General features: G+C 35.0%; 1 protein-coding gene across 7 annotated transcripts in view; it reads left to right on the top strand.

Annotated features, from left to right (window-relative positions):
- Nucleotides 1-13,226, top strand: part of LOC127880518 (protein rolling stone-like) — a 317,579-nt gene that overhangs the window by 116 nt on the left and 304,237 nt on the right. For 2 of the 7 annotated variants that reach the window (XR_008049559.1, XR_008049561.1), the window contains exons 2-5: nt 452-617; nt 3,935-4,051; nt 4,668-4,946; nt 6,669-8,112. Coding sequence is in view for 3 of the 7 variants with exons in the window: in XM_052427830.1 (XP_052283790.1) it covers nt 3,947-4,051; nt 4,668-4,946; nt 6,669-7,208 (924 nt within the window). In the remaining 4 variants the exon portion in view is untranslated. Of the gene's footprint in view, nt 1-4; nt 130-451; nt 618-993; nt 1,075-3,934; nt 4,052-4,667; nt 4,947-6,668; nt 11,419-13,226 lie in introns of those variants that run through there. The other 5 variants (XM_052427831.1, XR_008049558.1, XR_008049560.1 and 2 more) reach the window with 5 other exon arrangements.

The following is a 13,226-nucleotide window of genomic DNA, read 5'->3' as shown; positions in this document are numbered from 1 at the left end:
ATTAATGCACTCACAAAACTGTGTAGATTTCTGTTATCGTTATTATTGACTTCTTTTACTAAGCAATTGTGGTAATATATATCGTATGTTTGGTTCGTTGTATGAAAAAAAATCGTCAACAGATCTACGGTAGATTAAGTCTTTTTATAGCAATGAAATGTAGATTAAAAAATGGCTTAATCAGTGTTTATCGGCTTAATAACAATCGTGTGTTCATCCAATGTGTGGATATTAACATATCAGAACGAAAAATTGTTGTTAATTTTGAAGATAAATAACGATAAAGCAAAAACAAAATAATTCGATTCTGGCATAAATTGACAAGCGGTAGTCTATACCAACAACAATTCGAATTTATAGGTTAGTTTAAGCTTAGTTTAAACCTATTTATTTTAGATTGTTTTTGTCGAAAGCCTCAGACTGATTGAAAAGTTCTCGAGTTCGTTTCCAGGGTAGAACCAGTACTTGGTGTACAAGTATTTGGGGGAATCTCAAGAACACTCCCCCAGTTAGGATCGAGCCCGTGACGATACGGTCGCTAGGCGGACACCACGTCGTCGTCCACCAGGCAATGACAACCTTGACACTTCGGAAGTTAACGCTTCGGGGCCTTTACTGTAACGTATATTTTTGCGGTTTTATAGTTGTCCGCATACAAACAACTAATGAAGAAACCGTGTTCTCAATATCGTAGAAAGTAACCACTATTTTTTTACCGAACAAACTTGACCTGTACGTTGAATCATTTATTTCATAGATTTCAGTTTTCAACGGCATTCATTAGGACATTGACTCACAATGCAAATATCACGTTTAATGGAACAATTTTAAACGAATCATATAAAGAAAAAATTCAATAAACATAACTTAATTATGGGTGTCGTGTAAGAGTATATTTATGCATTATCAAGCACAGCGTGGATTGGTTCAAAGCACGGGGCGATGGAAAGGTGTAACTCCACTGTGAAATAAAATAATCGATTAAATCATAGTTTGTAAATTTGAAATCGAGAATGCCATAGGGAACGGAAGGAAAATAAATATCGAAACGTATTTTATTGTTATTTCAACGAGGTAACTGAACGAGCAGATAATATAATGTGATCAGTGAAAATTCTATTTGAGTTATAGTGTTCGGAATAGGGTTGTTAACCATTGAGTACATTTCATTTACCATTAAATTCAACTGGGATTATGTTCGGACAGCAATATTGTCCGGAAATAATATTCTTAATTCGAGTCAAACGTCTCATTTATTAGAGATACTGTAATAAATAAGACGTTTGAATCGAATTAAGTAATACTCTTTGTCTCTGGACGAGTTTGCTGTCTTGTCTTAAAAAGACTTGTCATAGATTATGATATAAGATTGAAGCAACTTATTGAAGCACATGAAATACAAAATTCAAGTATTAAAGCAATGATAATTATCTATTAAAAGAAAAGAAATATTATATATGTTTATGTCCATATTGTTAATTTGATTCTTATATACTGAGATATTTTATTTTCTGAAATATGTGCATTGATAAACATTCTGAAATGGTGGAGTCACCAATCTGCCAACAGTTTGGTTCAATGTTTGCCTTTAAAAAATGTGTTGCACTGTAAGAAGTCCTGATTATTTTATACATACAATTAAGAATGGAAGTAAAACTTTTTTCAATTCTTTTAAGAGACTATATTCTAATGAATGCATTGGAAAACTTTCAATTTTCATCTCTGGATTCTCATCAATGGCATCCTTTATGGAACACTGAATTACATTAATTTGGAATAAGACATCAAACTTGGAACAGACACCATTTTGATGATTTTCTCAAACAAAACTATTCATTTCATGTTCTGATTGTGTTTTGTAATATTCTGACAATACTTTGGGTATGATTAGCAATTTTCCATGACTTTTTATTGACTGTGATTGTATTTTTTTGTCATTTTTAGCTCGGCTTTTTTCGGATTTTTTTGTCATTTTTAGCTCGGCTTTTTTCGGAGAAAACCCTAGGTATTGTCATAGCCAGCTCGTCATCCAGGTGTCCACCGTCCGCCATGCTAAAACCTTAACATTGGCTCTAAAATCAAAGTGCTTCCACCAACAACTTTGAAACTTTATATGTAGATGCACCTTGATGATTTTTACATGCCACACCCATTTTTGGGTCACTAGGTCAAAGGTCAAGGTCACTGTGACCTCTAAAAAAAATAAATTCTGACAAGCTTTCATTAATTCAAAACTGCACCCGCAGCCGAGCATTGGCACCCGTTATGCGGTGCTCTTGTTACTGCATTATTTTTTTTACTGTTTTCATGCATGTAGGACACAGTTTGACACTAACTTTTTTTCAACTAGTAAATGCATAACCTACTAGCCCTCGGCCTGACCAAGCTTTCATGTGCCCCGACCAAAGTATTATCAATACCTTTATATTTATCATTTAACTTGTATTTTCTTGTGTGTGGAGATGCGCAATTATGATTCAATAATTCTTATTAGCTTGCCTTACTAATGCTAATAAATTCAATATTCATCTACTTAAGACATCTGTTTGTAATCTTCACGCTTTTTCGGGAGAAATTTTCTTGTTTTTTTTCCTTCATACTTTCTCTTACTTTCCTCCTTCCCTTTTCTTCATATCTGAGGAACCCCCATACCCACCTGTAAAGCCAAACTTAAACAACGACATGAACGTAAAAACCTTTTTAGATAGATTGCCGCGGTTGCCCTCTGACAACAAACGCTAAGTGAATCTCAGGTGTCGCAAAATAATGTGTTACGGTAGTCTTAACAATTGTACAAGGTTAACTCTCTACTAAAAGCCGGGATCGACCATTAATATTAGTTTTGCTAATTGAATTGCTTAAAAAAGATTGTCAAAACACTTCTAATCGATCAAACAAATAAAAGTTAATTAAAATTGATAAATAAATAATAATTTTATATTAACTTTGTGTTAATGTCGAGTTTTATACCTTTATCGATCCTGGACAATCCTAGGCGAACCCGGCTTTTAATTTTAAAACATATTTTTATTGAGAAAACACGTCACTTCGAGGAAACCAATCAAAACCTATCTAGCGGAATTCCGTTAAAAAATAGGTACTGACGTGTTTTACCAGGAAAACTGCCGTGGATTTTCTGAATTGTCGGCCTCTTTTTGATTGCAATCAGGGGGTTCCAAATCTATTTCGAATTACGATCTGTTTGTAGTCTCAGACTTCACTCTGTGATTTAATTGTCATCTGAACATACTGTATTAAGATTTTTGTATCTTTCAAAAGCTTATTTAAAACGCAGTTAATTGATATAGAACACATCATCCCGCCAAAAATACACATGACCGGTCGGGCATGTTACTGGGACATTGGCTAGGCCGGACCTAGGTACAGGCAGTGAATGTAGTTCGGACGTGTCTTAGTGTTAAGCCCTGATATATATATATATATGCAACTGTCTTGTTTACTTATATATATATAATATATATATATGCAACTGTCTAGTTAACTTATATATATATATAATATATATATAAGCAACTGTCTAGTTTACTTATAATGTATTGAAATGAATATATTCCATGATCAATGTCTTATTCCAACTTCCAATAAAAAAAAATTATGGCCATCACGTATCTCTTTGGTGTTTGCAACGTTGAAAGACTAGTAATTCAAACTTTCTTAACCCTTTCCCACTCAGAAGCAAAGTAAAAATTGATATGTGATAACAGCATAAAACCATAACAGCCTGCAAGTAACTAGTATGTAGTCTGTTTAGGTTTTATGCTGTTTGCTGCTCATCAGTATCTAAGTGTTGAAAATGAAGCCTTTTATCTTGATTTAAGTAAGAAAATTCTTTAATTAAATTTAACTTTCTTTGGGACTACAAATGCGTCAAAATACGTTCTAAGTGGCAAAGGGTTATTTATCATTTCAACAGACTGTAGCCTGCATGACAATGTCTGGCAGCCAGTGTTGTGGGAGTGTGAGACGGGAGCTGCAGAGAAAGTACTTTGGTTTTACAGAGGCCCATCCAGCCCGCTTCTGCTTTTGGCAGGTAATTTGTCCATAGTCCATACATCAGCATTTTTTTCCTTCTTTATAACGTACCAGAAAACGGCACTTTCCTCGACAATCTTTTTTTTTATAGCTAAAATGCAACATTTAGTCAGTTTCCTATTCAAATCAATGGCTTCAACCTTAGTAAATATTGTATTGGCAACTTTACAACATTTAGTTATCACTTTTAAAGTATTGGGAAGCAAAAAATCAAATACACCCATTTCCCACTTCACAACGCAATTTTCTCAATTTTAAGGTTTTTCACTCACAATTTCCTTAAAAAATCGCTGGAAATGAACCAGGGCCTGTATTTAACAAACAATTCTTCAACTTAAGTCTACGAATAACGAATATTTTTAAAACTGTAATGTACTAATGTTTTTTCACCATTTTGGGAATGGGGCCTGGTCCCTTTTGAATTAATGTTGTTGATTTTATGCTTACAAATACTTTGAAATTTATAATAAAAGTGATTTCAATATTAAATTTTCTAATGTTTAACTTAAAGAGCTGGATTTGTGAAATGTCCATGTCAAAATGTTGAAATGGCCTTCCACAGCCATTGACTAAAAAGGAATATAAGCCCTGGTATGAAAATGCTCTCTTTACAGTGGAGAGTTCCTCCCCTTGCAATACTCTTGTACCGTTTCTGTGTGGCGGCCTACACAATGTTCTGGGTGATTTACACATCGAGAAATACTCCAGACACGAAGATCCAAGAACATTCCATCTCCATTATGGCGTTTCTGACCACGTGGACGTACATTGTACTCACCGTTTATCTCGTTCTTCACTTCATTATCACCTGCGTTCATTTCCTGAAATCTGAGCTTGGCCTCTTGCGACGGCTGACGAGTGAGAACCATCGCCGGTTGTTCCACGAGCTCCAGGTCAGTGACTTTTTGTGCCCAAAATGTCAGCCTCTTACAGGCTGTTTCCCAATGTCAAAAAGAAACAATTTTCTCCCAAAATCTGACCAGAATTCTTAATAAAGATGCCAAATTTTTCAAATAAAATTAATAATTGGTTTATTGAGTTTATTATGCAGTGGTATAATTCTGTAGCACTTAATAATAAAAAATTTAAAATGCAGGTTAACATGCACTCATAAACAATTTGTAGCGTTTTTCCCAGGCCATTTTAGCGTGGCGAAAAGCCATGCCGCCCTCCCGGATCGCCACTCTGCCCTTTTCAAAGGCAAATTTCGCCATGCGCCCTTCTTTTCAAAGGCGAATTTCGCCACGCGCCCTTATCATAACATCTTTATTGCCACGATATAACTTGGTCCTTAAAATCAGCTTCCTTGATTGTCTGTGACGCTCCGACTGTGCTTGATTTACTCGAGAGACGTAAACGTCTAATCGACTATATTAATCGAGTAGATTTAATCTATAACAGTGCTCGATTTATAGGTAGTCACACTGACTGCTCCAAAGCTGTGAATTAGTCATGCGTGGATAACCCCCTGTCAGTATCAATTCGATAATGCCGGAGGCTATTTTATACCAAGCGCCCCTTTTCAGTCAACATGTGTACTAATCCACGATAAAATCATTATTTCGGAGACTTTTGATGAAAAACTCGATGTTATTCTCGTGGCAATTGTGCATTGCATGCATTATTCAGTTATATCAAAACATATATTTTTACGCATAATTACATTTAAAATCACAAACAAATTTATTCTTTATCGTTTTCGTTTTTGAGATAATTAGATCTAATTATTGAAATAATTACTGAGCCGTATACTTATTTAACAAAATGCCAATCGCGTATACGATTTAACGTTGCTATGCGCACCTGTCGCTTACATCATTTGACACTTTATCAACATGGCGGACTATACAGAATTAAATTATGACTCGGCAAAAATGGCAAATAACATCGTAAACGATCGAATTTACGATGGAGATTATACTTTAAGAAGGAATTAATGAAATGTCTGTGATAATCAACGATGCATAAAAATGTTTTAGATAGCAACAACATTATTTATTTATTTGTAATCTACTCGGTAGATGTATGTCACGGAAATGAGTGTTTGCATATCGTTAGCGATCAATTTACTCGCAATGTTATTTTAAACATCTGTCAATATTATTGTTAGAAAATGGGATAAGACAAACATGGTTTCATTTATATGTTAGTGGATCTGTGTATAATCAGATTCATATGCATATATTGCTTTATTATGTTTGTCGTGCTGTACAGTTTATTGAAACAGCATGGGACTTAAATGTACATTGCAAGGTAAATATATTAATATAAATCGTAGTAAGTTAAATACATCTATTACCATTAAATGTGCTTGTTTATATGTTATTTTTTCCACAACTGCTTCCTTCTGATGCGATTACATGTTTCCCCGTAATTCAGGTATTCAGGGAAAGTTTTTGCCCTTTTTTGCCTAAACTGCGCGCTAAAATTCCCTTTTTGAAAGTAATGCGCCATGCCCCTTTGCCCTCCTGGGAAAAACACTACAATTTGAATACTGTTATTTATAATCATGTCAATAATGTTAAATTTTTCCTGATTTTAATATGGTTTATTGCGCAAATTTCCCAATCCAAAAGGCATAGGTTGTAAAATATCAAGCAAAATATTCATGACAGGTTCAGCCGAGTCTGTGGGGGAACCAGGAATACGAGTATGTGCCGGGAACCGCAGATGGCACGGATGTCGAGCTGGTCATCACATACTCCCCCAACCTGTTGTCGAAAATCGTTTGGATTTTATACAACATAGCGTCGTCTGCATCAATTATGGTAACGATCCTGTTTTGGGCATTGCTGTTCCCGTATTTACCAAAGGAGGGCGACAAGTACTTGCTTTTCAACATTCAACTGCACGCAGTCACGTCCGTGATCGTGATCCTGGAGCACAGCCTCTCTGCCATACCAATCAGACTACAACACGCCATCTTCACGCTGATCTACGGCCTGTGTTACTTGACCTTTGCCGGTATCATGTATGCCGTCCATCACAGTAACATCTTTTACCCTGGAGTCTTGGACTTCAGTCAGCCCAGTCGCACGGCAGTGATGTGCGTAGTGGTCGTCTTTGTGGTGTTGCCCCTGATTCAGCTCTTCTTGTTTGGCATTTACAAGTTCCGTATGTGGCTATTTGATACCTGCAACCCAGAGGAGTTGTAATGGTTTTCCAAAGTTATTGCCCTTTGTTCATGTGTTAATGTGGTTTCAATGTCTTTTTTTCCTGTGAGATTATTATATATAAGTAAAATGGGTATGAAAAGTGCTATTACTAACATGTTTAAATTTCTTTAAGGAGGTATTGTAGCAGTTGTACAGAGGTAACCAGTAGATAATATTATGAGAAATTAATGAATTTGTGTTGCTTGTACATTTAATACACAGAGGAAAAATTGCCTCTGCTCTTTTTCTATATTAACAAAGTTATTGACATTTGTTTATGTTATTGTGCACTCTATAATTCCTTCAAGGGGTTTGCAAAATTTGCAAAAAAATTACTTGCCCTCATTGTTTCAGTAAAAAATTGTTGTTCTAAAGCTATTGTGCCCCATTTTGAAAATTACAGTCAATCTTGTGGATGCGACCACTTGTATAAAGCGACCTTTGTCTTATGCGACCATTTTGAAATCCCACGGAGCTTCTTAGCTATATAATGATATTGTATTAAGCGACTTTTGTCTTACGCGACCAACGACCGCTGATTTTTAACCAGGTTTTCCGAAGGAATAAACTGGTTATTAGATTGGCGAATGCGGGCGGGCTGGCTGGCTGTCTGGCGGGCGGGCGGAACGAGCTTGTCCGGGCCATAACTATGTCATTCTTTGTCAGATTTTAAAATCATTTGTTCACCATCATTGGACGGTGTGTCGCGCGAAATAATTACGTCGATATCTCCAAGGTCAAGGTCACACTTTGAGTTCAAAGGTCAAAAATGGCCATAAATGAGCTTGTCCTGGCCATAACTATGTCATTCATTGTGAGATTTTAAAATCATTTGGCACATTTGTTCACCATCATGGGACGGTGTTTCGCACGAAAGAATCACGTCAATATCTCCAATGTCAAGGTCGCCACGACAAAAAATTTTTTTTAAAAACAAACTTACAAAGGGGGTTAATTTTGTTTGTTCATTTCAAAAGTTCAGTTTGAGTTTTCTCCCTTTATCAGATTTTTTTTTCACAATGAAAACCTGGTTTTGTGACAATTTTGTCCCTTGTTGTGTATTTTGATGTCCGAATCTTGAATTTAGCGACCACTAGGAGGTAAAAGTGGTTAATCTATTGATCTTTCAGGGACAAATCCGTGTTAATTATTTATCTAAGCCGATAAGATGTACTGTTACACCTCTGCTTTGTTTTCACACCAACCATTATGATTATGCTTTATCTCGTTGACCGGTTCTGACCGGTATTGTTGTAGACTGCGTATCAATTTATTGAGTTGAATAATAGAGGAACGTAGTACACACAGTCTACAGCTTAGTTTACTATGTGGAACGTTAAGAGACAACGCCGATTTTTCTCGAGTATAGATAACAGGTGCAGAAACAATGCACTGTACGCGACAAACATTTCCTGAGAAGTGCGGAAAATAAACTATTAATCAGCAACATCTGTCGAAATCCGAACATTACCAATTTGTAATTATGCTAATAAGTAGATATTTGTTAGCCAATCACATTGTTATTTACTTTATAAATTTTCCAATCAGGTCTGTTTGTTTGTTTTCAATTGACGTGTTTTAATTTTTTCAGTATCATTATCGAGTCAGATTTCCTTAAGCGTACATGCAGAAATTAAAATGTCAAAACGAAAAGTGTTAACGTTGAACGAGAAAATTCGGGTTTTGGACGTAAAATTGCAGATGAGTTTGGAGTCGGTAAAACTCAAATTCAGAACATTCTTAAGCGTAAAGCCGAGGTGCTTGAAGACGTGGAAAAAATGTGTCAGGTGAAAAAAAAAAACGCGAAAAATATTTCCTTGTCTATGTTGTTTTTGCAAATAAATATGTACACACAATTCATTTATAGTAAATGATAATTTATAATAAGTGAAAAAATAAAACACATTTAAGTAAAATATTGTTTATATATTGTGTTTATATTCATTTTATTATTAATGTTAAAATCATTGTTGACAAAAGAGATTATCCTTCATATAGATTAAAATTGAGAGTAAGCATTCTTCCAGAATGGCCTTTTTTATTTAAAGACCATTTTATTAAGAGACCACTTTTGATTACTCCCTTGAGTGGTCTCTTAATACAAGATTGACTGTATTTAAAACTGAGATTTCTTTACAAATATCAAATTGTGGCTTGGTAATGTCTGGATAGGTATAAACATATACTCCTTTATTGGGGGTAAAAAAAGGATCATTTCATTTTGGAAATTTCCATATACATTTTTTTCCGTTTTTTTTTTAACTTATCAAAGATCTACAGAGAAAATCAAGGGTAAGTAAGGATTGCAAAAAGTTACAACTCTTTTTCTATTCAATGTTTTTGGAGTTATTGTCCATGGCTTTTTAGCTCACCTGAGCACAACGTGTGAACCAAATGACCCAAAGCCCTTTGTATTAGTTTGTATTATTATTGCTCTTTATTGCCCTTTGTTTAGTTATTTGTGAAAAGCATACACTATTAATATTAGTATTAATTGTGTGAAATGAAAATTCATCTAACAATAGCCTAAATTATGATTTCCGTTTTTCAATACATAAAGAAAACTTTTTTTCTTCTCCCTATTTCTCCTACATTAAATGTCAATATAACCCTTTTGGGTCTAAACAGTTTTTCAGAGCATTTAGCACTTAACAAGGACAGCACCTGTTTTACAATGTTTTATTCTGTAATACTAAGCGTAGAAAAGTTTGATTGGTAGCATACATATGGTCCGTGCTATGTGAAAAGGGGGTTTAATGCATGTGGCTGTGCGTAAAGTTTTGCCTCATATTTGCATATGTAGTCTGCACAGGTTTATCAGGAACCACACTTCCCCCATTTGTGATATTTTTCTTGTAAAAATAGTATTTTGGCAAAAATCAAGTTTAGACGGAAAGTGTCCTCCCTGACTGCACATTAGACGGAAAGTGTCCTCCCTGACTGCACAGGCTAATCTGTGTCAATACTTTGGGAAATTGCGCACGTGCATATGACCCCCTTTTCACAGAATGTGTCTCATATAATTAGTTTGTCTGATGTTGATGTCTCCAGTCTTCAAATCAGAATATGGAATCTTGTTTTTTGCAATAACCCGGTGTATTATTTGTGTGTTCTATTTTATAAAATTATATATATCTTTTATGTTAGGTTATAAATATAATTTTGTCTGAAAGTCAAACATGTACTGTACTTGCCTTTTTTTGCTCACCGGAGAAAACTTCCTCATGGTGTGCTTCTATGATCAGCTTTTGTCTGTTGTTCGTTGTCCACATGTACCTTGTGAACTCTCTAAATGCCACATTTATTGCTCAATCTTCATAAACTTTGTCAACACATTTGTTTTAATTATGTCTTAACTGAGTTGGAAAGTGAGTTACATAAGGTCACTTTTTTTTTAAAAATTTTTCCCAATCATAAAACTTGTTCAGGACTTTTGTTTCGATTATGTAAGCGCCGATTTCAAAAATTGTAATCGATCATTGAAAAACATGGGCGACAAGGAAAAGGGAAAGATTTTCTTTAGTTAAACCATGTGAACACTTGTCAAGTCATATTTTTTGTCCAATCTTCATGAAACTTGCATAGAAAATTTGTCTCGTGATATCTCAGTTAAGTTTGAAATTGGTTGTGGCGGATTGAAAATCATTGCCACCAGGCGACAGGGAAGTTTTCCTTATTTTGCTATAGGGTTTTCCCCCAAAGACACCTAGTACTGGTTCTACCCAGAAAAAAGACTCAATAGTATCTCATTAAACAATATTATGCATCGAGCTAAAATGATTGAAACTGGTTTCATCATAACTAAAAAAATCATGTTTTGTTTTTTACACCATATATTAATTTCACATAAACAAGTACATGTATGGTAATATTTCAATTTATGTAATTTAGTTTTTACACCTAACATAGCAACATTTGTTTACACATACCCAATAACTACCGTAGGTAATTTAATAGAAAACTATACACATATTTATTTTCATTTATGACTGTATGAATAATATTTCATTGAACACTACTCATTGTAATTATCATTTCATATTTAAATAGAATTGTAAGATGACTATATATTGTATCATGTAAACTTGCATGAAAAAACTTGTTCTTATACAACAAATCTCAAAGTATAAACAGATCTGGTTGTTATGTATGACAGACACTGCGCTTTGGGATCAGGATATATTTGTAAGGTTAGAGCGATGTTTATGAATAAAACTGATAACTAAAAACACTTCTTGTTTTCTATGGTCAAAAGTTAAGATAGCATCCCTGTTTCAAATTAATGTAAGCATAAGTTTGAATATATTGTTATTGTTCATATTTGTATTTGAATACATGCATATTAAGAAGGTATTATATCATACAGTATTGAGGGATTTTATTTCTCCTCCTTTCAGCTGATTTCCTCCCTTCAATGTTAACTCTTTCAGTGCGGGAACCGAATTTTGAAGGCCTTTGCAAACAGTTTGCATCCAGATGAGACGCCACAAAACGTGGCGTCTCATCAGGATCCAAACTGTTTGCTATTATGATAGTATTCTTTGAAAAAAATAGAAGAAAATGCTAATTTTAGAAATTCTGCAGACGACATTTTAGCAGACGACATATTTCCCAGCATGCAAAGGGTTAACTTTGCTGGATCTATAAAAAATGAATAGTTTTAACAGATCCCTGTAAAGGGGGTAGGACATTTTCCTCCCCTGGGGTGGTTCTTAAATCACAATCCTCATTGTTTCATTTACATTTTCCAAGCAAAGGGTCCTATTTTCCCTACATTCATAAATCAATGAGTCCCAACTTGTGAACATGAATTGTTTGAAAATTGCAACGAGTCCTCAGCAAATTGTTTTTGTATAGGACTATGGATGCTCTCCAAAAAGAAACCGTGATTAAAGAGATTACTAGTTGACCCTGATTATTGGCTCGGCTGTTTTCGGAGAAAAGCCGAGGTATTGCCATACCCAGCTCGTCGTGTCCGTCGTTGTGTCCGCTGTCCGCGTCGTGCTAAAATCTTAACATTTTGTCAAAGTTTTGAACATTGGCTCTAAAATCAAAGTGCTTCAACCTACAACTTTGGAACTTCATATGTAGCTGCACCTTGATGAGTTCTACATGCCACACCCATTTTTGGGTCACTAGGTCAAAGACCTCTAAAAAAAAATCTGACAAGCTTTCATCTATTCAAAACTGCATCCGCAGCCGAGCGTGGCACCCGTTATGCGGTGCTCTTGTTGCTTCAAGTGTTTATTCTGGAAGGCGTTTTCATGTCACTCTTAAAAGGGTCAGATGATTTTAGTAATTTTTTAGTAATAAATACGTCTTTAAAACCGCAAGGGTCAGGGTTGCAATATTTGGTTTGTTACATTGTATGGTCTTCCATAACTAAGTTTTTTCACATGCTCAACCCTATTGGGTCAACCAAACCACATTCATGGGTCACGTGATTTATATAGACTTGCTTAGTTAGTAATTTTAAAATTCTATGCTCTGAAACCGAATAGGTAAGGGATTTTATATTTGGTGTGGGTGTTGTACCTCTGCTAAGTTTGTTAATATGACGCGCCTTGGGTTGAAATTGTTCCATATCTCAGACCGTATCAAATCTGTCTAATACGGAGTAAAAAACTGTTACACAAACCACAGTGATTACACACATATCACAATGAGTGCACATACTAATTTCTACCTAGATGCCTCCAGTGAGCTGCCCAGGGCTGTAAGGACCTCTTGTTGAAAAAAAAAAGATTTTTACCTGGCATTGTTCCAATAAGTGATTGTTTAGTGTATTGGGTTTGATATTTGGTATAGATTTCTAATTTTTTTCAAAACGGCAAAGTTTATTCTTTTGTGTAAAACAAATCTTATGGTCGACATGACTTTATATTAAAAAAAGTACAATAAATAACTCTTCCAACGCATAACATTACCATTCTTGGTGTACAGTCAAATAACATTGATAGAGCAAAAATATGCTTGTGGTAAAGGACATTATCATCCCCCCAACACAAAAATAACCCC

The sequence above is a fragment of the Dreissena polymorpha genome, chromosome 5 (genome assembly GCF_020536995.1).
Source record: "Dreissena polymorpha isolate Duluth1 chromosome 5, UMN_Dpol_1.0, whole genome shotgun sequence".
Classification (NCBI taxonomy): Eukaryota; Metazoa; Mollusca; class Bivalvia; order Myida; family Dreissenidae; genus Dreissena; species Dreissena polymorpha.
Note: the sequence above shows the minus strand (reverse complement) of the source record. Positions and strands in the feature narration are given on the sequence as shown.